General features: G+C 43.5%; 1 protein-coding gene across 3 annotated transcripts in view; it reads right to left on the bottom strand.

The window, feature by feature from the left end:
• MASP1 (MBL associated serine protease 1) overlaps positions 1-26503 on the bottom strand; it is a 76260-nt gene that overhangs the window by 32857 nt on the left and 16900 nt on the right. For all 3 annotated transcript variants that reach the window (XM_004577773.4, XM_058662132.1, XM_058662133.1), the window contains exons 3-7: positions 14312-14489; positions 12305-12436; positions 9156-9352; positions 2013-2160; positions 612-730 (exon numbers count right to left, since the gene is read on the bottom strand). In XM_004577773.4, coding sequence (XP_004577830.1) covers positions 612-730; positions 2013-2160; positions 9156-9352; positions 12305-12436; positions 14312-14489 — 774 coding nt within the window. The remainder of the gene's footprint in view (positions 1-611; positions 731-2012; positions 2161-9155; positions 9353-12304; positions 12437-14311; positions 14490-26503) is intronic.

The following is a 26503-nucleotide window of genomic DNA, read 5'->3' as shown; positions in this document are numbered from 1 at the left end:
GTCTGGCTTGCCCAAGAATGGGCATGGCTATATTTATCAAGTTTTGGGTGATGTTGTTGCCTAGGGACTCCTCTCTGAGAGCCATTCTCAAGAATGGTGGTTCTCTAGTTTGGCTACACGCAGTACTCAACTGGAGAACATCGAAGAACAACCTATTCCAAGCCCTCAAGATTCTGTTTTAACTGATCTCAGGGAAGGTGGGATTTTTTTTCTTTTTAATTTTAACCAACTGATTCATAGGAAACTACCATTCAGTGGACAGGAATATAAGGAATGATCATCTGCCTCCTGCAAAACCCTGTTTTTCCTTTCCTCTATCCCTCCACTACCTATCCCATAAGCCTGATGACCATTCTGAAGGTTTTTATCCTGATTAAACAGCTGCATTGTCCATAGTTTTAAAAAATATTCAAGTAAGGTCCTGTTCTTATAAAAGACTTTTGCTGTTTCAGGAAGTGAGAGACAGTGTGGGATGCATGCTTTGGATTTCAGGAACATTTGGAAGGAGACTGTGTTACAGGGGCTTGTGATAAGCTTGGGGCCATCTGCTCAGGGGACTCGGGAAGGTTTGTTGGGTTTGGTTGCTCCCCTCCCCAAACTGGGCTCTGCACCTTCAGCACTTTGTAGCCTGTGTCACAGCTGATGAGCACTTGGTCTTTGAAGAAATATGTGGTTTGCAAGGGCTCAATTTTCCCCTGGATGGGAGGCTGTAGTTCTGAGCACTCGTTTCCTGGTGGGCAACAAATGAAAAGACAGCAAGTGAGAAAACAAGGAAAGGTCTAAATACCAAGAAACAGACTCTAGAATACAAGGCTTGATGGGGGTAAAAAGCCCACAGAACTGAGTGCCAGGGGCCTGGCCTTCTCAGGCTTGCAGGCAACTCTGGAACTATAAGTCATTTTCCAACTTGGCTCTGCATTTCCCTATTCATAACATGAGGTCGTTGACCAGATGAGTTCATTAAAACTAAGGGCTGGAAAGCATTCTATGTGCCACTGGATCCAACTGTGTGGTGCTTCCTTTGCTACATCTTTTTAGGTGTCATGGAACATCTATGTGCATTTGTACAGTAACATGAAACTAAGTGATTCCAAGGCATGTATTTTCAGCACATGAAGTCCTCCAGTTCAGAAATCCAATTTTTTCCTATACTGTGGAAATTTGTGCCCTTGTAATGTCATTCGCTGAGCCTAGCTTTTCCTGTGGGGCCTCTAGGATATTCCCAATTGCCCTTTTTCCTGGATGCTATTTCAAAGCCTTGGTGGGACTCTGATCATAAGCCCAAATCTAATGAGACGGTCAGGCCTATGCCGATTCCTGGTATTTTTTTTGGACAAACTCTTGTCAATGCCCTTTCTGCTTCTCTCTCCAGACTAGGCCTTGGATGTGATAATGCAGCCAGGACCACAACATCAGGGTTTATGAACTGAATTCGTCATGTCCAGCTGTGATTTTCTTGTCACTGATATTCATCCTCCTCTTACTTTAGTTACTACAGACCTCTTAGGTCAAATGGTGCTATTAGTTTTGGACCAAGACCGGATGGCTCAGGAACCAGAGGAATGAGATCCATTGGCTTTGCCAATCTAGTGGTCTGGAGGGAAGCAAACATTCAAAGTAGAAACGAACAGTCTGGACATCTGGTCCACACCTAAATTCCCGTTCCAGACCTACAGAAGGCTAGAGCTGGGAGGATCCACTTCAGGTCTCATGGTTCGCCATTTGAGGGATGGGAATGAGGAAACAAGACAATCTCCCTCACATGATTGTTAAAGGGCAGTATGTTTTGAAAATGACCAGAGTAATCCAGCAATCTGCCTGCCCTTGGCCCTGTTTTATGGATGGAAAAAAGCATGAACCTTGGTCCCAATTTCCTCTACTGGGAGCCCCACCAGAGTCAACAGCCTTGTGAGTGCTGAGCACAGCTGCTCTGTGTGGGGTGTATGCAGGTGCATGTGAGTTGTGTGCACACTCACATGTGTGCATGTGCACATGTGGGATGGGTGAGTTACCTGCAGCTCTGTATGAGAGCTTCCAGCCCCGGTTCTCTCCTGAGTTGTCACTGCGGAACAGAATCTGGACACTGTGGCTCTGGGTGCTGATGGCTTCTGGGGCTTTCTCTCCACAGTAGGGTCCCCAGACATTTTCACCCACTTTAATCTGAGAAAAGTAAGATAGAGAAAGCATCACATATGAGCAGATGTAGCGACTAATGTAGGCACCTCCCCCACACTACGTTCCAGGACTTTGGGGGAAACATTCCCTCCAAATATTGAGTGACCACAGATTAATGGCCAGCAAGAAGATAGACTCTAATGTCTAAGAACTACCAGGAACTGAAGTCTGTCCATAACTTAAGTGATCTTGGGAGTCCACGCTTCCCCAGGGTCTATAGATAAGAGCTTTATCCAGCTGAAGCCTTCATTTTAGTCTCATAAAACCTTAAGCAGAGAATGTAGCTGAGCTTATTATGACCCAAAGAAAGGTTCAAATAGGAAATGGGTATTACAGAGGCTCATGTTGTGGTATGGTGGGTTATGCCTACATTTGTGACGCAACCTCATATCAGTAGTTGCTTAAATCCCAATAATGCTAGTTCCAATCTAGCTACCCACCCAGGAGACCAATAAAGGAGACCCTGATGGAGTTCCAGGCTCCAAGCTTCAGCATGACCCATACCTTGCTATTGTGACCATTTGAGGAGTAAATCAACAGGTGAAAAATATGTCTCCCCTCTCTGTCTCTCACTGTCTTCCCTTCTGTGTGTTACTCTGTATTTCAAACAAATACATACATATTTAAGAATAAATAAATAACAAATTTGAAAAATACATGTTCTTTTTCATATGTGAAAATAAGCAACAACAAAAAGTTGACGTCATAACTATGCTTCTGCCAAGGCAGTGTTTAGGTGGCCTCTGGGGACCTGGGAACTTGGATTGGGACTGGCAAAGCAGAGCACCCTGGGAACTTCCCCATGTATTTAGGTCCCAGATGGGATGGAGGTGGTGGTGGTGGTGGTGGTATTAGAACCCCAGACTGGTGAGATCCAGGAAGGAAGGGGCAGAATTGGTGGGGGGATTAAGGGGCTGGTCCCCTCGCCGGACAGCTACTCCCACTGGAGAGCATGGGCTGGGATAGAGACAGACCCGACTAAGCAAGGCTACAACACCTGTGCGCTGCATGTGGACTAGATCAGGGCTGCAGCATCAGCTGGCAGAAGCTGGCACTGGGGACTAATTCTGTCGAGTCAAATCACAGGACCACCTAAAGAGTGCATAAACCGGGACAGAGAGACCTGGGAGGGAAAAGTGGGTTCCCCCTTCTTGGGTCACTATTCCCGTGGGAGGGCATGAAAACTAGGACGGGGGCTGGGATGGCTAGATAGAGAGGTACTCAACAACATCCGTGAGGGCTGGATGGTTGAGTTGGTTAGATAGAACTAAGCTTTAATACCCATTGACAAGTACCAGAGCCAAATGGGATGGGGGACAGACTGGTCTTCTGCTACACATACTGGCAAACCAGGGTAGGGGGCGGGCCTGGTGGGGGTTATTGTGGGTCACCCCGACTAGGCTGCAGCTCCCATTGATGTAAGGGTCGAACCAGACTGGACTGAAACACCCACTGGTTCCAGTGCAACTCGGGACCGAAAACAGAACCAACACAGCAATTGCAGATCGGGGTGATGGACTGTCCCGGGCCCTGTGCTTGCTAGAACATACAAGAAACTAATCTGGGAATACCTCAAAGTATCTTTGGAGATCTCCCCAATCGAACTGCTGGACTCAGAACTCTAACCAAGAAAAGACAGAAGACAGAACAGGACAATTATTCATCTCAGCTATATGTTGGCAGCGAAATATGGGGCAAATGGAGACTTTATGATAGACCATATCAATCAGTGGATGACCTCATTGAGCGAAACTGGCAGCGATTCATAACTGGAGAACTATTAACACCACTTGAGCACATATCTCAGAGCATGCCCCACATCTGGGACTTGGGGTGGGCGGGAAACCGGGTGGGGCTTCTTCCTCAATATCCCCCTTTACCTCAGATACATGATGGAAACAATATGGACATAATAGCATTACCCACTTCCCTATCCCCCTGAACCTTTTTTTTTCTTCTTTTTCTTTTTCTTTTTTTTCTTCTTTTTTTCTTCTTTTTCCTTTAACTGTAATTAACTATGTAAAGATTGTCAACAACAATACAATAAAATAGATTAAACAAACAAACAAACAAAAAAGAACCCCAGACTGGAATGCTGATATGGCGTGATGGTGGACTGGGCTTGTAGACTCATTAACGTGCTTGAGTCCAGGCTGGACAGAAGGATGGTATTCCAGGCCAACATGTGTGCAGCAGACTGGTTCTGGGGTCCCAGGTGGGTAGGTGGAGCTCCAGGCCAGCACACTGCCCTACCAGAAGACCCAGCTCGTGAACCATGTGTTTGTGAGCATGGAGACTGTGGATTGGCCAGGGAAGTGGGTATAGGATGTGTGGGAGGGGTGATCACTGAAGGAGTACATTCCAGGTAAGGAATAGCTTCTGGGGGACCATGACATCTACTGATGGGACCATTGTACTTGGACATAAGCAAGGGGGTTGAGACTGAGCAGTTTGGAGGAGGGAAGTTAGAGGACCTTTCTGGGTCAGACTGATGTACCTGCACATGTGGGAGACTTGAGCTGGGCTAGTTAGCATCTAATATCACTGACCATCACCCACTGATACACACAGTTAGGGCTGGGAGCCCACCTGGCAGGGCTAGATCACAATATCTGCCCACGAGTGTTGGAACAGGGGATGGGTAATGTTAGGCTAGGTCAAGACATTGACCATACATGAGAGAACCAAGTCTGGGGCAGATTCTGTGGGGGATATGTGGGATTACTCTGTGGAACTGCAATATCTACTGATTTGCTCAAGAGTTGGGGTGGGTTATGGACTGAGCTAGGAATGTGAATGGAAGCCCCAACACTCATGGAGTGTTGGACTTCTAAGCAGGCTGCACTGGTCCAGGCTATAGCACTAGTAGGCACATCCAGGAGTAGAGCATGGGGCAGGTCAGGCTGTAACATCCACTAGCACATACAAAGACCAAGAGAGAGGGGTTAGACAATGTTCAGACTATACTGGGCAAGGGCCTAGTACCTGCTGGCACATCTGGGTCTGGCAAATCTGGGTCTGGCAGTGGGCCTAGTGGGGGAACTTGGGGAACTTCACTGGTGGACTGTAGCTCCTGCTGGTGAGCACGTGAGACAGTGCTGCATATTGGCCAGGCTGAGCAAGACAGCTCCATTTGTCAAGAAGTGTGTGGGCTGGTTTTGGCAGGGAGAAGGATGAGAAGGGGGAAGAGGCAAGGCAGACCAGGTAGAGCTAAGCCAAACCTTAGCACCCTGGCATGTGCAGGAGCCAAGATGGAATGCAAAGTACCAGTTTGCATGAAACCAGGGATGGCGGGTAGACTGGGTAGGCTAGATATAGCACCCATCAGTGAGAGTTGGGACTGGAGGTAAGCCAGGTCAGGTCAGGTTGCAACATCTGATGGCAAAGGTCAAGACAGGGAATTGGCTATGCAGGGCTGGGTCAGAGCAACCACAAGCATGTGGAAGATCTGTGGCCAGAAGCAAGCCTGGTCAGGGAGCTTGGGGACACCCCAGCTGGGTTGTGTTTCCTATTGGTGAGCTCAAAAGCCAGGATGGGATGGGAGTGGCAAACTGGCTGGACATGGCTGTGGTATACCTTGACATGAGTGTGAACTGGGTTTGGGGTATGCCAGACTAGGTTAGGCTCTAGCACCTGCTGGTGATCACAAGAACCAGAGTAGGTATAGGACAGCCTGGGTTAGGTCTCAGCACCAGCTGAACAATGCAATAGCTGGATCTGGGGGAGGACTAGGCACGGCTGGGCTGTAGCACCCAACAGTAAGAGCTGGAATGGGTGTGGGCCAGTCAGGCAAGGCTGCTATACCTTCCAGGACAAGTCAGGCTGGGCCAAGCACCCACCAGTGTGTACAAGATCTGCCACTGGTAGGTGGCCTCATAGAGGAGCCTGGGGAACTTCTCTGTCAGGACACAATCCCTGCAGGTGAGTGTAAGGAAGAAGACTGGGAGCAGTCCAATCTGGACTAGGCTACAGGATCCACCAGCATGAGCTACAACTGGGGGCAGGCCTGGCCAGGCTACAGCACCTGTCAGCAAATGCTGAGGTGAGGCAGGCCATGCCAGATTGGGCTGCAGCATCAAGGAAAGTCAAGGGCAGGGAGTGGGGGGTGGAGGGATTTGAGCCCAGTAGGGGAGTAATGAGGACTCCCTTGCTGGGCCAGTGCTCCTTCTGGTGAGTGTGAGAACTGGAACCAAGACAGACCAGGCTAAGCAGGGCCATAGCACCTATTGGCCTGCATGTGGGTTGGGTTAGGTAGAGATCCAGGATGGATTAGCCAATTTTATCCACTGGTGCATGCATGAGCCAGAATAAGTTCAGGCTGATCGGGCTTTGCCACAGAATCAATTGACAAGTGCTGGGAATGGGGGCAAGTCCTGTTAAGCTAGAGTGCAGCACCATCTGGAAAGTGCAAGATCCAGGACTGGGAATGGACCTAGTAGGGAAACTGTTGTCACCTCTCTGATGGACTTCTTCTCCCACTGGTGAGCATAAAAACCAAGGTTGGGGGTGGACTGGCTGGACAGGTGGCAGCACCTGCCAGCATACGTTTGGGCTGGATAGTGGGATCAGTTGGACTGAGCTAGGTGGCACCAACCATTGGTGTATGCAAAAGTCAAACGGGATGCAGGACTAACTGGACCAGTCTGCTGTACATATAGGTATGTGTAGGAACCAGGGCTAGGGACAATCCTAGTGGGGAATAATTGGGGGTCATTCTGACTGGACTGTAGTTCCCACTGGTGTACATGAGTGCCAGGGGTGTGGTGGACAAAGCTGGATTGGGTCACAGCATCCATTATTTGCATAACAGATGGGGTTGGAGACAGAACTGACCCAGCAACTGCAACTGCCAGTGTGTATGTAGTCTGATGTGGGTGACAGACTGCGCCAGATCCTGCACTGGCCGGCACATACAGGAGTTAGGTATGCGGTCACCTCAGATGAGGTTTCTTTGGAGACCCACCCAACTGAACTGCTGCACTTGGAACTCCAACCACAGGTGGAACTGCAGGATCTGTATTCTGACCATGGAGTGCCTGTTTCAGAACTGGGCCTCCTCAGTTGCTAACGACTGTGCAGTGGACAGCATGTCCAGATGCACATGGGGGATAAGCAGTCCACTGGGGCCTGCAGAGGACATTTAGTACCATAGCAGTTTATGAATGGCAGAACAAATTGGACAACTCTCCCAGCCAAGCTTTGACAGCAAGTATCTGGGTGAATAGAGATTCCAAGCTGGATTATGTCAGCCAATGGACCTTGGAAGGATTTCCTCATCTTTGGAGCAACAAAATCAAAAGCATTTCAGAACTATCAAAACCATTTGAACTAAACCTTCAGAGCATACTCCACATTGGGTTATGCGATGACATTGAGTGGCTGTCCACCTTATCTGAGTACTGATACAGTTAGGATGCTGGGTGTGGCTTCTCCCCTTCTTTCCCCTATTTCTTCAGATACAGGAAGAAGAAAAAGAAAATTGGAAACAGTGGTCTCATCCACTTTTCCTCTGTTCCTGACCCTTTCCATCCTAATCAGTGTTCCTCATGGACATGCATCCTTCTCAATTATGTAAACATGGTCAAAAATAAAATTTTTAAAATACAAAATTCAAGAAGAAGAACAAGAAGGGAAAAAGGAGGAGGAGGAGAATAAGAGGGAGAAGAATGGTTTTTAGAGGCTTGAAAGCATAAGGTAACAGAGCAACAGACCAAACTCAGGTAAAGGGTACCAACAGGTAGAAGGAATGAGTTCTGGTGTTGTACAGCATGGTAGTGATTATGATTTAAACAAAGATTTATTATGCGTTTTAAAAAGAAGAGTCTGAAGGTTCCTACCACAAAGGATGGAGATGTGTTTGAAGATGTGAAAATGTCAATGACCCTGCTTTGATCATAACACACTGTGTATACACATCCATCAAATGATTGTTCTTCATAAATATGTCTGGTTAAAGATAATTCAGAATGAGAAAAAACAAGAAATGAGTATCATTGTAAGCTGTTGTAGTTTTGGGATATTGTTACATAGCAGTGGAAAGCCCATGCCCTGTGCTTCCTGTTGTCCCACTCCTAGCCAAGGCATCTCTCAGCAGCTGGACCTAAGTAGGAGGCCAGTCAGGCTCAAAGTTATGGAGTCTTCTTTTATGGACTTGCAAGTTTCCTTGCCTTTCCCACCCATGAGAGGTCTGTCCTTGGCAGTTTCATTTTCTATTTCTGTCCAGCCTTGTGTTTGGCCTCCACCTCCTCTCTCTAGCTGTTCAAGTTTACTGTCTTGTTTTCTCTCTAGAATATCCCACTGTTGCAGTGGTTTAAACCAGCATTTATGTGCTCAGTTGATGGTGACTCACTTTATCCCCAGCTCAGTACCTCTCATGAGATCTGAGTCTGCTTGGCTGTTCAGTTCTATTTGGATGCTTTAAGCTGATCATTCTCCAAGAATTTTTGACTTTATTTCCTGAAGATTTCAAATCCACATCCCTCCACAATCCCAGCCACAACTCAAAAACAGGCTGCCTTTGCATCTCACCCTTGTGTTGGGAATAAGCACAAACCAAGAGGCAATTTGCCTGTAATATTTTTCCTTCCACACAGCTCCTTCCCTCAAGGAGGATCAGTTGAATAATTTGTGGGTCCTAATGCAAAGTGAAAATAAGAGTCCCCTTTTCAAAGTTTATTAGGAAGTATGGCAGAACCAAACATAGAATCTTGTGTGGCCACACAGATTATGATCATAAAGCAAGGCCTACTTCCCAGGGATCTTTTTAAGGTACATATCTGACTTTCTGATTCTCTTCCTCAAACCACCTAGGCAGCCAGAGAAGAGCTCTTGGCTAGATCAGAGTAAGTTAGTACATGTTGTTTTAATGACTGAATTTTTGGAAAACTAGCAGCTCAACTCCATCCTGAGAAAATGAATCACCCAGAGTATCAATTTTCCCACGTTCGATGAGAGTTTCCAAGCATTCATTGCAGGCTCACCTTGATGTAATCATAGGGGCAAGGCACCTCAGGATGGTCTTCAATATCGAAAATGTCTTCAAACTGCAGGCTGATCATGAAACCCTCCTCTAGCTCAATGGTGTAGAAGCATTCGGAGCTCTTGGGATAAGGGTTGGGATAATCAGGGCTGGTGATGACACCGGTCCTCTGGGTGAAAAGGTTGTCGCTGCACTCCACTGTGGGAAACATAGCAGACAAAGTGGCAGATCACAACTGCGGCCACCATAACTCCCTGTCCATCTGCTGCTGCCTGAATTTCCCAGTGCTCCTGTATGGTGGGAAGGGAAGGAAAAAATATTCCCATTTGACAAATGGGGGAGACTGAATTCACTGAGGGGAAGTGATTCACTCAAGGTCAACACTAGTATTGTGCAGCACTTTCAGCTTTCAAGGTCAAACACAGGTTTCCAATTTTCTTTTCAGCACTGTTTGCCCTGTGGGCTGACTTTTCTTTTGAGATTCTCTGATGGCGGAAAGTACTAAAGGGGTCTAGGATGGGAAAGTTTGAGAGACATACTCAGGGTATATCTGAATAGCTTTCTCCCTTCTTGCCTCTCTACATAGAATTGCTTTAGGTCTGTGCTTGAAGCCACCCTAGACTCTCATTCAATATGAGTGTAACTTCAAGAGTCTGTGGAAACTGGTATTAAAGGATACATTTGTTTTGGTATATAAATATTTTTTCTAACATGCATTTTCATAAACTTTCTGAAGACCTCTCACATGTATAGATTTCAAGAGCTTTTGACATCAAAATAAACTTTTATTTTATAAGCTTTTGAGGAGCTTTTTGATTATCCTCATGCAGGCTCATTACATATGTTCAACCCCACTTCACCCCATCTGCCCATTCTGCTCTTGCTTTGTTTCCTCATAGTGTTGTCCTGCTACTGACATTCTGGCCTATAGGAAGTTGTTGGGGTTTCTTGCCCCTCTAGACTGTGAATTCCATGAATGCTGGGGATTCTGCCTTGTTTTCACAGCCTTTAGTTAGCTAAAGATTCAACATGCTGGGAGCCTGGCCATGCTGGGGATTCTGTTTTGTTTTCCAAATCTTTACTTAGCTAAAGATCCAACATGCTGGAGTTCTGCTGAGGCACCTTATAGCCACTGCGGCTTTACCCTTGTGCTGGCCCATCCTGGTGGTGGGACATCAATGCTGCTTGCTCAGCCTACTGACTTGCATGTGAGAAACTGTAGGACAGAAATATAGGTAGGCTGTTGAACAAGGGTTAGACGGAACTTTTGAATCCCCATCTGTTTCTATTTTCATTTCAGGTATTCTCAAGACGTTATTGCCCTAAAGGGGGCTCAAGCTGTTTTTACCAAAAGATATCCTTAATTTTTTTGTGCCTGAGACAGAGACAGGCATATTGTGTATACATAAATATATTGCATATTTGTGCTATCAAAAGAAGGCTCCTTGGAACAGGGCTGAAACTGAAATAAAGGGTTGGAAATCTTCCTCTATGTGGTGTATTATTAACCCCCACAGTACTCACCACATAGTAGACAATAAATACTAAATAAAAACAATAAAAAATATAACCCTCAGAGTAGGCATTGCACAGTGGGTTAAGCCACTGCTTGATGCCTACATCCCATATCTGAGTGATGGTTAAAATTCTAGTACTCATTTTATTTGTTTAAATATTTGCCAATTTATATGAAATACAAAGTGACAGAGAAAAAGTGACACAGAGAGACAGAATGTAAGATGGAGGGAGGAAGAGAGAGAGAGAGAGAGGAGAGAGAAAGAGAGATCAATCTTTCTTTTGCTGATTTTCATTAAATTGTTGTAATGCCTGGGGCAGGTTCAGGAAATCCATCTGAATATCTCTCAGAGGTCCAAACACTTGGGTTGTCTTCCACTGGTTTCCTAGGCACATTAGCAGGGAACTGGTTAGGAAGTACTGTGGCCGGAACTCAAACTGGTGCACCTATGGGATGCTGGCATGGTAGATGATGGCTTAATTTACTGTGCCACAACACTGGCTCCTGGCTTCTCCACTTCTGACCCAGCTCTTCCTGCTAATGCCCCTGGGAGGACAGTGGAAGATAACCTAAGTACCAGGGTTCATACCACGCTTGTGGGATAACCCGATGGAGTTTCTAGTTCCTGGTTTTGACTTGGTCCAGCCTCAGCTGTTGCAGGCATTTGGGAAAGAAAATAGCCATTGGAAGCCCTCCTCCTTTCTCTCTGTTTCTCTCTCTCTCTCTCTCTCTCTCTCTCTCTCTCTCTCTCTCTCTCTCTCTCCTTCGTCCTGTGAGCCCTCCCTCACTTGCATGTGAGAGCCTAGCCCAGAGGCTTCCCCTGCAGCACACTCCCATATTTCGCAGCTGTTACAGCACTGCCCTGGGATGCCCTCTTTCTCCTGATTCTGTCATTTCTCAAAGGGTTCACCATCTAAGGGAAGCTTCTCCAGGTGGGCTTACGTCTGAATGTGCTGTATCCACATTGCCATTACCTAGGAGCAGCAAATGGAGCCTTTGCTGCAACACACCATGTGCTTAGTTGGCTATAGCCATGCAAGCCCAGGAGCTCCTCCTAAAATCATGGCTCAACCCCTCTATTTCCTCTTTCTTGCTCAGCCTGCTGTAGAGACTGCTGTACAGGGAGCAGGATGATGAGATGAAAACAGAGGGAAGGAAGGAGACATATTCTTATTGTCTTTGTCTTTCCCTCTCTCCTCTCTTTCTTTCTTTGAGCTGAACTTAGAAGAGCTTAGTGGTCATGGAAAAGAAGAGAATAAAGTAAAGCTGGGTAAGGCATAGTCCATGGCTCAGGGAGGAAGGACGAGGTGTCCCGGTTTTCACCTTACTCAGCCACGCCAAGCCCCTACAATTGCAGAGGAGACAGGGACCTACAAAGCAGACATGCTTGCTCAAGAATAAAGATGACTAATAGTCTGAAACTTTTCTCTTGCAGTTACTTGAGAAGCTGGGCTTTCAACCTGCATGGGTATTTTTGTATCTTCCTTTGTGCATTATCCTAAGTGTGTTTCTGACTTCACTTTAAACATGGCTTTCATTCCTACTGCATGGCTTTCATTCCTCTGAGCCTCCTCCAATCTTACGGGAAGATGTGACCTAGAGCATTCAGGGACAGAGCCATCTCTAGGCCCTACCTCGACAGGTTCTGTTGTCTGTGTGCAGGATGTAGCCGAAACGGCAGGAGCAGTAGTAGCCGCCGATGTAGTTGTGGCAGTAGTGATCACAGGACAGCTCCTCGTCTTCTCGATCCTTGCATTCATCCACATCTGCAGGGTGGGTACAATCTCTGAGTCAATCAACATGTGCATGATGGTGTAGACAACAGCCACCATTCATATAACACTTAGCATGAACCATTTACTGTGTGTGTGTGTTTGTGGCAGGGAGGGATGCTCATGTATTCTCTCATTTAATCCCTACATACAAATCAGATGGAGCAGCTCACTTCATTTTGCAAATAAGAAAGCTTAGAGAGGTCATGCAACTTATCTGAGACAGGTTCAAACCCAAGCTCACTGACTGTTGGTGCGACCACTGTCCTCTTGCGGTTACGACAACAGTTGTGTGCCAGGCAACAACCTTAGGAAACTGGATGATCACTGCTGAAGTTGAAACACAGAGTGATGAAAGAACTCAAAGCCAGGCTGACAGTAAGTAGCAAACCCAGGATTCACATCTAGGTAAGCTGACCCCAACACAGATTCTTCTGTTTCTTGCTGCAGCTTCCTAAGCCTATAATGGGATCAAACTCAGTTCTAAGTATTTGAACATACATTTATCCTAAAGGGATATATGAGTATTATGAGCACATGAAAAGATTCTCAACTTCACTAGTCATCAGGGCAATGTAATTTAAGCCATAATGAGGTACTGCTCATACATACTGCAGTGAATAAAAACTTCTAGACTGGGTTCTGGCATGGTAGCCTAGTAGCTAAAGTCCTCATCTTGCAGGCTCTGGGACCCCATATGGGTGCCAGTTTGTATCCCTGCTGCTCCACTTCCCTTCCAGCTCTATGCTTGTAGCCTGAGAAAGCAGTATAGGATGGCCCAAAGCCTCAGGACCCTGCATCCATGTGAAAAACCCAGAAGAAGTTCCTGGCTCCTGGCTTCAGATCAGCTCAGCTCTGGCCAGTGTGGCCACTTGGGGAGTGAACCAGCAGATGAAAGAGCTTTCTCTCTGTCTCTTCTATCAGTAAATCTCACTTTCTGATTTATATATAAAATATATATATATGAATCTTAAAACACTTCTAGATTGACAGCCACTGTTGCTGAGGATATGGTACAGTCAGAGGTCTCACATACTGGTGGACATAAATGCAACTACATGATTGCTTTAGAAATAATAAAACAAAGCACACACTGCCTCTGGGAAGCAGCAATTTCCTGCTCATTCAGTAGAAATAAAAACATATTCATAAAAAGACTAGTGTAGGAGGCTCTTAGAAACTTTATTAATGAAAGAAAAAAGATAAGTAACCCCCCTGTGTCAATCAACAAATTATCTGTGGTAAATTCATACAGCAGAATGTTACTCTGCCATGAATAGGAGCAAATGACTAATGCGTGTAATAGCATGTAAAATAATCACCATCCTCAAAATGCATTTTCTTTGTGTTTCTTATATGCAGTTTTAGAAGAGGCATAAAATATCAGGAGATGGCAGAAAAAATCAAATAATTATGTTTAGATAATTATGTTCTCAAGGGGAGATGGGACTAGGGGTTGACTAGAAAGGAGCTTAAAAAATGTTCGGGGCTGATGGTAAAATTCAAGTTTTTCTTAAGCAAACATTTTTCAAAATCAACAAATGCTTGCTAAGATTTTCATTGTAAGTAAATTTCATATGAAAAGAGCAAACTGAATTGATATTGAACTCTAGCAAAAAGGTAGGCATGTTGGACTATTTAGAAAGAAATGTTCTGATGTTTAAAATCTACCTCTACATACGTAAAAAATGAGATGGGTGGACAGGGAGTATTTGGATAAATAGATATGTGATGGAACAAGTGTAGTAAGGTGACTAAGTTGGATTATTGTGAGAATGCAGATTCACCAGAAAATTGCAGACGCAGGATGCTGTCATGTTGAGTAAGAAAGGGAGGCTAGGAAATGAGCTGCTTCATCCTCCAACTCACCCACAGCCATGTAGTGCGCATCAAACCCCGTGAATCGTTCCTCGTTGGAGAAATCTGACCGGAAAGTGATGGACATGAAGGAGCCCGGGGAAAGGACCACTTCCTGGCCAGGGGTCTGCTCTGTGTCTGTGGTCTCCCTGCCACAGAATGTCGCCAGCACCTGATCTTCAGTTTCTACCTTTGAGGTCAAAGAGAAAGAAAACAATATGAAAAACTTCTCATTTTAGTTTCTTTTCTGATTTCCAAGAAGAAAGAGAAATGGGTTGTCTGCAATGAGATCCAGTAACCTGGGATACCCAAACAGAAGGGAACTGATTCTGGGAGCTAAGGAAAGACATCATAGGTGAAGTCAAGTTGACCATCTGAGCATTTTCATGCATTTCAGGTTATTTCCTCAGAATTAGTTTTCTATTTAGCTTTCCTGTTGGCATCCCATGTGTTTTATTAATTGAAAATAACTCAGGTTAAAATGTGGAAAGAGTCTGGCAACCTCACTGAGTCTATACACACCAGGAACTTTCCACATGTGACAACACAATTCAGATTACTCATTGAGCATCTAGTGAGTCCTGTCGCTGAGAAAAGGATGAGATAAAAGTAATGAGATGAGGAAGACATGGTGCTGTATACTGAATGAGAAGAGCAGGCATAGAGAGAACTATTATGTAGTGTAACCCATGGTTCAGCTGTAGCACAAACACTACATGTGCACCAGGGAGGAGGTGAGAGATCCACATTAGAGCTGGAATTTTAGATGAGCAGGAGGTTGTTTTGTTTACAGATGTATCTTCAGTGATTGGCAAATAGTAGCTACCCAATAAATGCTTGCCAGAGCTAAAAGTGCAAGACCCATCCTAAGTAGAATAAGAACAGCCTCAGGAATTACATAAGATGTACTTGGAGTGACACATGGAAAGTAGATTCTGATGGAACTTGAACAAAGTGAAAGACAATGAAAACATTTGAACAGGGAAGTCATGTTAACAGAATCACACTTGATAGAAACTCTTAAAAGCACAGAAACTATTTATTTATTAAAATCATTCAGAAACTGTGTGAGTGCATGACTGTGTGTGCATGTTAAAAACCTACGTGTCAGACATTACTCATTTGCTGAAAGAAAACTCAGCAGATTCAGAGGCTGAAGTAGAAAGCTTTAACTTCTGAAGATTATTTGATTGGACTGCTTTGGGAAGCATGAAAGGTCAGCTACTTGGTAGGTTTGTTTGGCTAGAAATACCTGACCCAGCCCACACTCTTATCTCACACCCAACCTTTCAAGCTTTCAAGCTTGAGTTTGTCTTTGAATCCTCTGGCTTGACACAGTGGTCAAGATACATGAGAATGTTTTTCACAAGAATGATTTTTGATGCTTTCCTAACTCATTAAAGGAAAGTTCTCCAAGTCTGCCTATCTCTAGTAGCTTCTAATGAATTCATTATTTTTCTCATTAACTTCATATGTCAGGTCTATCTTGACATTTGACACTTCTGTTTTGAAACTAATGGTTTATTTATTTAAAATAAGAGAGAGTTTTAAAGGAAAACAGTTTGCCCTGGCAACAAAACACAAGGACAATTAATCACTAACTTTGGGAATTGGAGTGTAAACAGAAGATGAGATCATGGCTTTGCTATTTGTTACTTTTTTTGCAAATACTTGTGAACTCACTTCAGTCTTCTCCTGTAGAATATGCCTTTCCTCACACAACTGAAATGTCGCTTCTTGACAATCTCGCTGTGTTATTTGGGTAACTGAGTTTTCTAGATAGCTGAAGGTTTATGTAATTATAATTATTTTTTAAAATTTCTTCTAGGTGCAATAGTTTTATAAATGCTTTACACAAATTGCTTCTTTCTTAAGTAAAATGCATTAACCTTTCTTGATGATCCAGGGAAACTGCTCTGATTGTCAATCATCCCATTACTACATGGAAGTGAGAATCCTGGAAATCTGGAGTTGTGTAAAGCTGCTCGCCTTTCCTGGAATATTGGCAGACTCTAATGTATTTGCAAAGTTTAGGTCTTCTTTCTGTACTCTCCTGTAATTAAATCAGTCTACTGGCTATTCTTGTATGTCTGCATATGTTTAGAATGTTGTGAAGTAGAGGGCCAGGTGCCTTGAATATGTTGGGATCCCGTGTGGGTACCAGTTCTTGTCCTGGCTGCTCCACTTCACATCCAGCTCCCTGCTTGTGGCCTAGGAAAAGAACAGAGAATGGCCCAATGCGTTGGGATCCTGTACCCACGTGGGAGACCTGGAAGAAGTTCCTCACTCCTGGCTTCAGATTGGCTTAGCTCCAGCTACTGAGGCCTGTTGGGAAGTGAACCAGCAGATGGGAGATTTTGTATATATATATAAAAATAAATCATTCTCTTTGTCTGCCTTTCCAATAAAAATAAATAAATGTTAAAAAAATTTTTAAAGAATGTTGTGAATTGGGAACCAGTTAAAATGCTCTTATTGAGAAACCTTCCCGGAGAAGTGTATGAGGTAAAGGACACAATGTTGATGTTCTCTGCTTTGGAGGCATGTGAAGTTTATGAATCTGGTAGTAGGTGGTCCTGGGTGCTATTTCATTTCTCCTGCACATTTCAGTCATTCACCTGTAAAACAGGAGCTGAAACTGAGTCCTATATTCCATTCTAATTTTGATATGCTAGCATTCTAAAAAGTCATCACAGTGTTTCGTTCAATAAACCAAATAGAAGATAACAGTGGTTCGAATTACAGATTACTATCTGCTGATGAATTTCATAAACTTGAATTTGTATGTGGTCTACACAATGCAATGTAAAATCGATTGCCACAATAATTGGTTGCACATTAATAATTCCAATAGTGTTGTTGAAACTTCCACCCCCAGGTCTCCCTTCTGAGGTCTGTAGTAACTAAAGCAAGAATATTTTCAAGTGAAATCAGCCACAGAGTACACAGATGGAGGAAAGATACAATGAATGCTTGTGATAACAACCTTCTTCCTTATACAATTTCTGAGCTTAAGTCTATATTTCTGATGACAGATCACCTGCCTAGCCACACTTTTTCAGAAATTGGGTAAGCATGCCCCAGCTGAAACCCATGGGAAAACCTGAATCATGTACACACTTTTAGGAGCCAAACAAAGAAGCCCAGTAGTGTGGGGCCCTGCAAATTCAACTGGCAGATTAGAATAGAGTCCTGAAGCATCAGGGCTGGAAGGGACCAAAAAAACACCATCTCCTCCCTTTCAGAGGAAATTGTGATCCAGAGAGAAAAGTGACTGGCCCAAGAGTAGAAAGATAACATGAGCATTTTCTGATACTGGTTTTACTTTTGGAAATCTTTTTGGACTGGAAAAAGGAACTGCAACCCTCAGAGTTACATGATAGAAGACATAGACACTTGGCCAAACATTTTTCCTGGCTTGAGGGCCTCTTGAAACCTTATCTTGGGTGCATGGATTGTCTCTCAGAGAGGATGTGGCCCAAATGACAGCTGTAGCCATAAACTAAACAGAGGGTTGACTGGCTCTGGTTCATATTTGTGTCCCCTGCTATGGATTATAAAGTTCTGCAGAGACCATTCACCTCTGAGAGTAAACAGAGAATTGAGCCCTGATTTCTGCTTAGATTGATCCATTTTGGGAGCTGTCATGTGAGAGAGGAAATTCATCAGGTGAAGACAGAACGTTTATAATAAAGTGCTATGTATCTGAGGATCACAGACCCTTTGTTTTTTGTTCTTATTGTGGGCGATCTTGTCCACACAGACTATTATTATTTAGGGCACCCACATGTGGTTGCATGTATTCAATTCATTTTCTTTTAACTCAATTCAACAAATATTTATGTACCAAGTTCTGTCTGGCCTATGGTGTGGAGGATGCCAGAAGTAACTTATTTGTTGTATGAGCTTAATAAGCAAGTTCCCTGTTTCTGGGAATGTGACATTTAGTAAAAGAATAAGATAAGTATGTGTATGTGTTGGGCATTGTCATGGTATGGCAATGCAATGACATATGGGCATCCCCAGGGGCTTAAAGCAAAATTGAATCCAGATGAAGAGGAAAAACAACAAAGTTTAGGAAGAAGAGAACATTTTTAAGCTCAGAACTGAAAGGTGGGTAGGATTTAGACAACCAGAGACAGTGGGTGGAATGTCGGGGATGCGGCAGTGGTGATTGTATCTAGGCAGAAGGTATAGTGAAGGCCTGGAATACTGAGGGTCTTAATCTTGTTGTACCTTCCCTAGGCCCCCAATCAACCACCTAGTATAGGAAAGGGCTTCTGTTGTGGACAAGGAGCTGGGAAAGCAGACCTAAGAAGGAGAGGCCAGAGTCTTCATTTTTCCACAAGTTACTGTTGAACTCCATGTCCAACACAAATCTAGGCAACAATAAGGCAGGACAGCAAGAAATTGGCCAAATGGTTATGGGAGGATAGAGATGATTACTCTACATATGTCTGTAGAATTATCATCACATCAATTTAACAAAAGCACTGACAGATACCCGTTGGCTCCTTAAAACAACATGTGGGAGAGGCCAGTGTTCTGACGTAGTGGGTAAAGCTGCTGTCTACGGTACTGGCATCCCATATGGGTATCCATGTGGATATCTCAACTGCAACACTTCCAATCCAGTTCTTTGCTAATGTCCCTGAGAAGCAGATGAAAATGGTTCAAATCCATGAGCCCCTGAACCCATGTGGGAGACCTGGAAGATGCTCCTGGCTCCTGCTTTAGACTGGTACAGCTCCAGCAGAAGTGATTTGTACTGTAAACAAGCAGAAGTGAAATGCTCTCTATATAACTGTGCCTTTCAAATAAATAAATAAATATAAACATTTAATTATTTAAAAAATATATGGAGAAAGTAAGTGAGATGTGGTTGCTCAGTTTATAGATAAGAGCACGGAAATCCAGATCATTTGAATGAACTAGGCAAATTAAGTGGTGAAACCAGAGTGGTGAACAATCTAGTGGAGCAGGAATCCAGGGAGTGGTCCAGGTTCATAACAGCATCATTTTGATTCCCTTGGTAATGCTGCTCAAGACATTTGGCAAATATGGGTGTTCAACAGTGTGAATGCTTCGCACTTTGCTTATCGGTGTTTCCATGCTCTCTCCTAGAACCTTTCTCAAATCTATGCTGAACCCTAAAACAGCATTTCCAACTTAATTTAGGCAGACATGCATGGAGCATGCTCAATTATTGTATTGTCAATTAGTTGATCTGTGCAACCTTTTCCCTAAAATTTTCCCTGTATAATTCTATGTTACAGTTGGTTAAGAAATATGGAAGGTAACGGTAATTATTCTTTGAAGGCTGTTTTGTGATGAGATGAGAATGTGAATAGGCATAGGGGTGCTTGAGGTGTTCTGATCTGTTCTCACACTCCTGTACCCTACCTTTAGTCCTTCTCTCCTGCTAATGGCTTTGACAAAGAGCAACGATTCATGCCTACACACAGGTGCTTGCACAGGGACTCTTAGAGGTGTTAGTTTCTTAGAGTCAGCAGCTGCTCAGATCTCTCTCAAGCCTCCTTTCAGGGTCCTATTTGGGCCCCCATTGTGGACTTACCCTATCAGAGTCCCATGCAGACACCAGCATTTCCAGTGGTTGAAGGAAATGCTGGTGATCTCCATGGCTTTCCAACTACTCATCTCCAACTCTTAGTCCCTCAGCTTTTCCCATGGCCAGACATACTCATTGTCTCATCATACTTCCTGGGACACTGCTTTTCATGATTGAGCTCTGATTGACATAGTTATGGGTATCAGAAATAGGATACTGCACTGACAAAAAATGAGAACAGGTGACCTCACTTTGGATATTGTCCAATAGGTGGTGAGAAAACTACCGCAGGGCCCGGCGGCGTTGCCTAGCACCTGAAGTCCTCGCCTTGAACGCCCCGGGATCCCATATGGGCACCGGTTCTAGTCCCGGCAGCTCCACTTCCCATCCAGCTCCCTGCTTGTGGCCTGGGAAAGCAGTCAAGGACGGCCCAAAGCTTTGGGACCCTGCACCCGCGTGGGAGACCCGGAAGAGGTTCCTGGTTCCCGGCTTTGGATCGGCGCGCACCGGCCGTTGTGGCTCACTTGGGGAGTGAATCATCGGATGGAAGATCTTCCTCTCTGTCTCTCCTCTCTGTATGTCTGACTTTGTAATGAAAATAAATAAATCTTTTTTAAAAAAAAACTACTGCAGGAGTCTTGGGGAAAATATCATCTGAATTGCACTGTAGTGATTTGTGCAACTTTGAAAGTAGAAAAATGTACCCAATGAACTTGACTATGGCAATCTTTAGGTAACAGGAGAAAAGGGGCAACACGAACTTCTTATGGTGCATGGCCTGGCACAGGCAGAAGAAAATAAAGCTTCCTAAAGTGTTGCAGAAGATTTCATAGAAAATATAAAAGGCCCAGGACTATTTTGGTTAAAAAATAGTCTGTCTATTAGCAAATGATTTCAAAAGCAAAAATAACTTTAGAGTAACTCTAAAGTAAAAAAAAAATACTGCTATAAGAAATCTTTGTGAATATTTAAAATATTTAAGTTAGTGTCAAATTTTCCCTATCAGTTAGACAAAAAGGCATTGTCCCATGACACCTTGACATGTCTTCCAAAGTAGAAATGCCTATTTTAAAAATAATTATTTCGAGTTGTTTTTAGAATAGGTGACACTATGAATATGTGAGATTCACAAAACATTTTAAGGGAGTATCAGATTGAACTACAAATGACTGAAATATACTTAAGAGGCCTGAAGGTCCTAGATTTCTATGTAAAGAATGTAGGATAATGGACAAATATTATGGCATAGCTAATTAAGCTACCACTGTGATGCTGGCATCCCTTGTCAGAGGACCAGTTTGATTTTTGACTATACTTCTTCTAAGCCATATGTCTGCTAATGAGCTTGAGGAAACAGAGGATGATTATTCAAGTGCTTAGGCCCCTTCTATGCATCAGGGATTGCTGCATGGCATTCTTGGCATGGCTTTGGCCTGACCTAGACCTAGCTGTTGCGGAGAGTGAACCGGCAGATGGCAAATATCTTTCTTTGTCTCTTTCCCTCTCTCTGTTGCTCTGCTTTAAAATGAATGAATAAATAAATAAATAAGAAATAAAGAATAGAAGGAGGGAGGAAGAATATGAGGAAAGGAAAAGGATGAGAGGAAAAAAGGGAAGGAAAGGAAGAAAAAGAGAAGAAAGGAAAGAGAGAGGGAGGGTGGGGAAGGAATGGAGAAAGAAGGGATGGAGGAAGGAAACTAAGTAGGCTGAAAAGATTACTTTGCTGAAAACCTGGGCCATTTCTTATGGAAACATGAGAGTAAGAAGGTGAAGCTGGGAAGCCAGAGGTTGAGTTGCCGCCAGCATCAAGAGCCATGGGGAGGAAGGGACTAGAAGAGTCATGCCCAGGAAGCAGAACTTATTTCTTTACAGGAAGATTATTTTTAAAGAAAGATTTATTTTGTTTTTATTGGAGAGGAAAATTTACGGAGAGGAGAGACACAGAGAGAGTGAAATGGTCACAACAGCTGGAGTAGAGCCAATCTGAAGCTGGGAACCAGAAGCCAGGAGCATCTTCTGGGTCTCCCACAGGGGTGCAGGGTCCCCAAGCTTTGAGCTGTTCTCTTCTACTGTTTTCCCAGGTCATAAGCAGGGAGTTGGATGGAAAATGGAGCAGCCAGGACAAGAACAGGCACCCACATGGGATGCTGGTGCTTGAAGGTAGAGGACTAACTGAGTTATTATGCTGGCCCTAGAGGAAGATTCTTAGCATCTTGAACAACTATCATGTACATGATTGAATTTTAGGATTATTAGAGAATAATAATTGTTGTTTTTATCCCTTCCCTTCCTTTACTGAAAGTTCTAGGATTATTTTCTTTCTTTATAAAGACTTGTTTGTGTAAAAATCAGAAGTACACTGAGAGGCAGAGAGAAAAAGAGATAGAAAGAGAGAGAGGGATGGAGAGAGAGCCACCGTCTATTTGTTCTATCCCCAGATGGTTGCAAAAGCTGGGGTTGGGCCAGACTGAATCCTGGAGTCAGGAACTTCTTCATGTCTCCCATGTGAAGGGCAGGGGCTCAACAACTTAAGCTATCTCCATTACTTTTCCTCCATTACTTTTCAAGCCATTAGCGGGGAACTGGACAGGAAGCAGAGCATTTGGGACACAAAGAAGAGTCCATATTAGATGCTGGCATTGGATGTGCCAGCTTTACCTGCTAACCCACAGCTCCTGCCCCTAGGGTGATTTACTAGTTCTTGGCTAACATGTGTAGAAACTGTGTGTGTGTGAAACGCAAATTATATTTTAATGGGGCTCAGAGATCCTTAAGAGGTGCACCTAAGGTATGTCCTGGACTTTAAGCCTGCCTAGCTAATGGGATAGAACCCTTAGGAAAAGGAAAATAAGGGTATTTTCCATGAGAGGAAGATATGAGTTATTTGATCCAGATGATAGGCTATGTTATCTCTTCCATTGTTGTATAAATATCCTTCTGCCATGTGACATCATGGCCCATGATTGTCTTAGTGACTTGCTTCAACCAACACCAAATATGTTAGAAGTGGTGGGTTGCTTTCTGACTGAGCCTTGAAGGACCTTGATGCTCCTTACAAGGAGTATTTGTGTGGCCAAACTATAGTCAGTCTTTTGAAAACCCCACTTGGCCTATCTGTGCTCTTGTAGAGAAAAGTTTTAGCAAAGAATCCATCCAAGTCAGTTTAGTAAGAACGTCCCACTTGTGACAGCACTCTAAATATTTTAACAGAGTCCTCACCACGCACCATCTCCCATGTGATGTGAGATACCTTGATCTGACTTTAGTATGAATCCCATTAGTGCTGTTGATCCCAAATCTTTCCTCTTGATGTTTCCTGTTGTTGAGCTTCCATTCACCGGCCTCCTGATCCTTGGCTGTAAACCCCCTCTTGGCCTCTCTGCATTTGAAAGCAGCCCAGATTTTACTCCCTCGCACTTAAATCCTGCACCTATTGAGGTGGTCTAAATAAAGCCTATCTTGTTGTATGTGCTATTAGTATCATTAAGTAACTTTTTCTTTTTGCTCTTGCAAACATGGAATATGACCCTGGAGACACCATATGAAAGAAGGCTTGTGAGGGCCACTGGAGAAGCAATGGCCATACGAGGCAGAGAGAAACCAGGCAATTAAGATCTGCAAATCAAATGGTTGACACTGACCAGCAGCCACCACAAGGTGTTGAGAGGCTGGCTGAGCACTCAGAGCTTCTGCCAAGTTTCTAAATACCTGCAACTAAGTGAAGGATCCTGAGTAAAACCAGCCATAGGAACATTCCCTGAGTCCAGCCCAAGCTCCTAACCACACAATCATAAACCCACACAGTAGATGTTTTAGCCACTATATTTTTGAGTGGCTTATTACACAGTGACAGGTAATTTATATGTTACTTGATACAATAGGTCACACTGACATTTCTAGGCTAAAACTTGCATTATGAGTGCCATTGAAAAATCATCTAACCAAACTTATAAGGGAAATCCAAATTAAAACATCAATGAGGTACCACCTAACGCCAGTAAGACTGGCCCACATGAATAAAAGCACCAACAACACTTGTTGGCGAGGTTGCAGGGAAAAGGGATCCCTACTCCACTGCTGGTGGGGCTGCAGGCTGGTACAGCCTCTATGGAAATCAGTATGGAGAATGTTCAAACAACTCAAGTTCAACATACCATATGATCCAGCAATAGCACTCCTAGGAATATATCCAGAACACTTGTTTTATGAGAAACCAACATGCACTCCTATGCTCATAGCAGCACAATCAGTAATTGTAAAAACATGGAAACAACCAAAATGCCCATCAACAGAGGATTGGATAAGAACGCTATGGTTCATCTACTCCATGGAATACTACTCAGCTATTAAAAAAAACAAAATGCAGTTCTTTGTGGCCAAATGGGCCAAACTGGAAACCATAATGCTAAGGGAAATGAGCCAATCCCAAAAGGTTAAATACCACATGTTTGCCTTAATTTAAGATGATATGATGTTATGTATAACATGTTATGTTTTGAATGTTATATGTTGTGTATAAACTAAAATTGAAGTATAGGTGAGGTGGTCACAGAAGGTGGCTGGGAACTCGCATTTACTTTTAACATATTGGTTACTCATTACTATGTCAATTAATTCCATGATGATGTAAATTTTTGCTGATGGTATGTTGGAGCTTTCAATTGACTGGGATGATACTCTGCTGGCTCTGTCTTCAGACCAGAGAGGGTATACCTAAGAAGCCGTTGAACTTGACTGGACAATAAGATGCTGGACTCTATGTTTGGTATACGCTTGCAATGGGGGAATCTCAACTGAACTTGAGCTGTGGTTATGCAACAAGGTGGAGGAATCCACCATGGTGGGAGGGCTTGGGGAGGGGTGGGGAGAACCCAAGTATCTATGTAACTGTGTCACATAATATAATGTAATTAATAAGGTTAAATAATAAATAATTAAAAAAAATCCTGAAAAATCCCAAATGCAATATCATGTAATATCTATAAATGTTACCCTGTTACTAGAAATAAATCAATGTAGTTTTAAAAAAAAAAACACAAGGCAGAAGGAACTGGTCAACATTGATGGATGGAATTATGGATAATTTTTGTCTTCATTCTTTTTGTTTATTTAGAAAGAAATTTAGGTCCAAAGTTGTTTCCTTCTAGCTTCAACACAGTTATATAAAAATAATAATTTCCAGTCAATAAATAAGGATCCCACACTAAGGGCAACTAAACTGTATGCAAATTCAGAGTCCTCTATCTCTTAGGACTAGTTGTATCTCCCTTCCCTGTAGTGAGGGAATGCCTTATCACCATGTCACCTCCCTTCCTGTTTGCAATCCTTCAGGTGCCAACAAAGTTAGAGAGAAAAATCTTTGTATTATGAAGAGTCAGTTTAAAAGTAAAATTCCAGTAAACCAAGAAACTCAGAACAACTAAAATTCACCTTTAGCAGTATATGGCAAAGAGGGGCTCATAATAGAGGGGGATGATTTTTGTGATTGTGATGTCCAGAAGGTAAAGAGTGGGTAGGTGTAAGAGGATAGATGGAGTGGGAAGAAAAATTTTTTTCATCTGAAGCTCATGAAGGGGAGGAGGAGAGGGTGTTCTCATATAAAGAGGGAAATTTGGATGCAAAGACACACACAGAGGAAATCAGACATGTGAAGACAAAGGTGAAGACTGGAGTGATACTGCCATGAACTGAAGAATGCCAAGATTTGTCTGTAACCTTCAGAAGCTCAATGAGACAAGGAAGGCTCCTCCCCTAGAGTCTTTGGAAGGACCATGGTCCTACCAACATCTTGACCATAGACTTCCAGCCTGGACTCATGCGCAAATGAACTCCTTTTGTTTTAAGCCATCTAATTAGTAGCAATTTGCTACAGTAGCCCTAGGAAGGTAATGTCTTCTGCATTCAGGTTTTGTTTTATGTAAGACAGGGAAAATAATAGTGTTTATATCACTTTCACACAAGATTGTAGTGACTATGGCATAAGTGAATACGTATAAAAGACTTAGGAAGGTGCCTGTAATGTTGTGAGAACTCAGTAAATCAATCAATTAAACAGGATGCTGTGGTTGTCCAGGCAACAGAGATGACACTGTTCTGGGCTCCCAGTTGGATGCGACTTAGGTAATCTTATGGATTTGAGGAAGTTCATAAGACAGAAGTTTTCCCCAGGTACCCTCTGTTTTCTAGATCGCATGCCTTTATTCTTAATCTCCATGGTTACATTAGCACAGGCTTCCTCTTTTATAAGGAACTTAGACTCATCAGCATAAACTCTTCATCTGGCAAATGGTCTCCTAGGTCTGTTTGATTCTTTAGACTTCACAAAATTTCAAGGGGTGGGAAAAATAATTTCCTTGTTTTGTAACCAAAGAACAGAATAATATAGGAAGCTTCTACTCACAAAAGAGCATCAAGTCCAGGAATCTATGTACTTTCCTTTACGTCACAGAGTCTTCATAGATGTGTCACTGTAAGCCAGTGACTCAGGCATCCCTGGTCTTTATACCTCTGCCTACAGCTGAATGCACTGGGCTCTGGTATATAACCTCCCTGGAGGGGATGGGCCAGTCATGAATGGCCCAATTTCACCGCTTTCTCAGATAGCCTCAAATTTCAGTTCAAGTTTATGGTAGAAG

Source organism: Ochotona princeps, chromosome 3 (genome assembly GCF_030435755.1).
Source record: "Ochotona princeps isolate mOchPri1 chromosome 3, mOchPri1.hap1, whole genome shotgun sequence".
In the NCBI taxonomy this organism is placed as follows: Eukaryota; Metazoa; Chordata; class Mammalia; order Lagomorpha; family Ochotonidae; genus Ochotona; species Ochotona princeps.
The sequence above is the reverse complement of the archived record's forward strand: the minus strand, read 5'-3'. Positions and strand labels throughout refer to the sequence as shown.